This window comes from Austrofundulus limnaeus, unplaced genomic scaffold (genome assembly GCF_001266775.1).
Source record: "Austrofundulus limnaeus strain Quisiro unplaced genomic scaffold, Austrofundulus_limnaeus-1.0 Scaffold689, whole genome shotgun sequence".
Classification (NCBI taxonomy): Eukaryota; Metazoa; Chordata; class Actinopteri; order Cyprinodontiformes; family Rivulidae; genus Austrofundulus; species Austrofundulus limnaeus.
In genome coordinates, this window is record NW_013953091.1 from 172,250 (window position 1) to 174,305 (window position 2,056).

Genomic DNA, 2,056 nt, shown 5'->3' on the forward strand with positions numbered 1-2,056 from the left:
CATCATCAGCATCATACTGCTGGATGGTCCGATACACCCTTCAGTACCTTTCCTTCCAGTTTGTCATCCATTGTTGTGGTACATATGTAAAATGAAAAAAATTCTATTCTATTCTATTCTATTCTATTCTATTCTATTCTATTCTATTCTATTCTATTCTATTCTATTCTATTCCGTAAGATGGCAGAAATCATTTTCAAAGCTCTCTGTCAGCGGCTATTTAAAAAGAGAAGAAGAAGAGGAGGACACCTTTTTCTCTCCTCGTGTTGGCTGACTTGGTACACATATTTTAGAACAGAATTCAGAAGCGAGACAAGATATCATGTTGAATATTATTCAATCAATTTTTAGAATTAGAAAATATGGATCCAGGGTGAAGTTTATTTGCATTCCTGCTCATACAGGAATAGTAGGAAATGAGTTGGCGGATAAATTTGCTAAGAGTGCAGCAAAAAGGAATAGTGTTGAGATAAATATCAAAATAAGCAGAAATGAGATCAAAAGTATAAGTAAAATATATATATTTTAAAAATGGCAGGAATTATGGGATAGAGAAGAAAAAGCAAGATTCTATTATAGCATTAAAAAAAAGTGGGGGAAATGTAGGGAAGGTAATAGGAATAAAAAAAGAAGAGGATGTTATATCCAGATTAAGGTTTGGGCATACAGAGCTAAATAGTACTTTGAAAATAATGAATAAACATAATACAGGTTTTTGTAGTTATTGTGGAGAGTCGGAAACAATGCAGCATATTTTTCTATAATGTAATAAATATGGTCGGGAAAGAGAGGTGTTAATCAGAGAGTCAAATAGAAATAAATATAATTAGATATTAAAAATTTGCTGCAAAGATCATCTGAGGATGTAGTATTTAACAGCATTTTTAGTTTTCTTATGGGAAGATTATAGTGTTAGGTCATCTTCTGTACTCCAGTCTGGAAGGTGGCGGTAATGTACCTGTGAGTTATTTGCCAACCGCCATAAAACAAAGAGAAGAAGAAGAAGAAGAAGAGTTTGTACACGTTAGCTTTAAGTAACTGCGCATGCGCACCACTTCCTTCTTCTACGCTTCGGACTTGACACGGTAAAGTCTTGCTCCTTGTTTTGTTTTCATTTATTATTTCCTTTCAGGTTTTATTCAGGTTTGTCGTCATTTTTTAAACCCTGAATCTGCGCTGCTTTTATAAACTCACAGAGGGTTTCAGGAGCATTTCCTTACGGTGCCGACGTAGACGGTTAGAAAGTCCACGTAAGCGTAACTTAGCAAGGCGAAATGTAAGTTTGATTTCATCGGTTTTAGCTCGGCTACGTGTTTTTTTTTATTATAGTTTTCCTGCTGATTTGTGTAGAAATGTCTCATGGTTTTTACTGGACAAAGCCCTACAGTTCCGAACATATCTCCAGTTAAACCAGGCTAACATGAACACGTCCAGAGCTGGGAGCCGGTGATGTTTGTGGTGTTTTGTGACACAGCTTGTGTGTGTCTCTTCCAGATGACCATGATGGTGCTGCGCGTGAGTGTGCTGCTGCTGGCCGCGCTCGTGCTGGTGGCAGGAGAGGAGGGAGCCCGGCTGCTGGCCTCCAAAGCCCTGCTGAACCGCTACGCTGTGGAGGGCCGAGACCTGACCCTGCAGTACAACATCTACAATGTGGGCTCCAGGTGGGTTCAGTAAAACCAGTCCTGGACCACCGAGCAGGTTTCAGCTGTGAGAGCTGGGGTCTGGTGGTAGTAGCTGAGCATCATCCCCAACACAAGTGCTGCACACAGGTCCACACTCTTCATTCTAGGTCTTATTTCATGGTTTCTTTTATAAATGTTTTTATTTTTTCACTATCGGTTCTCCTCAGTTCTTGTAGTGAGGGTTTCAAATGTTATATAAAATCCTAGGGCTGCAACTAATGATTATTTTAATAATCAATTAATCGGTTGATTATTTTTTCGATTAATCGGCCAAATCAGTAAAACACTTAAATGAATATGAGTAGATATAAATTAAGTTAACTCCTTAAAGATGCAAGTTATTGATAATGAATTAATCTGAAGTTGATTTATCT

General features: G+C 38.0%; 1 protein-coding gene across 2 annotated transcripts in view; it reads left to right on the top strand.

The window, feature by feature from the left end:
* Positions 1–1,014: 1,014 nt before the first annotated feature.
* The window catches only part of ssr2 (signal sequence receptor, beta), a 7,641-nt gene continuing 6,599 nt past the window's right edge, over positions 1,015–2,056 (top strand). Inside the window, exons 1-2 of one of the 2 annotated variants that reach the window (XM_014027843.1) lie at positions 1,015–1,085; positions 1,495–1,661. In XM_014027843.1, coding sequence (XP_013883297.1) covers positions 1,495–1,661 — 167 coding nt within the window. In that variant the 5' untranslated portion in view covers positions 1,015–1,085. Of the gene's footprint in view, positions 1,086–1,175; positions 1,277–1,494; positions 1,662–2,056 lie in introns of those variants that run through there. The other variant, XM_014027844.1, reaches the window with a different exon arrangement.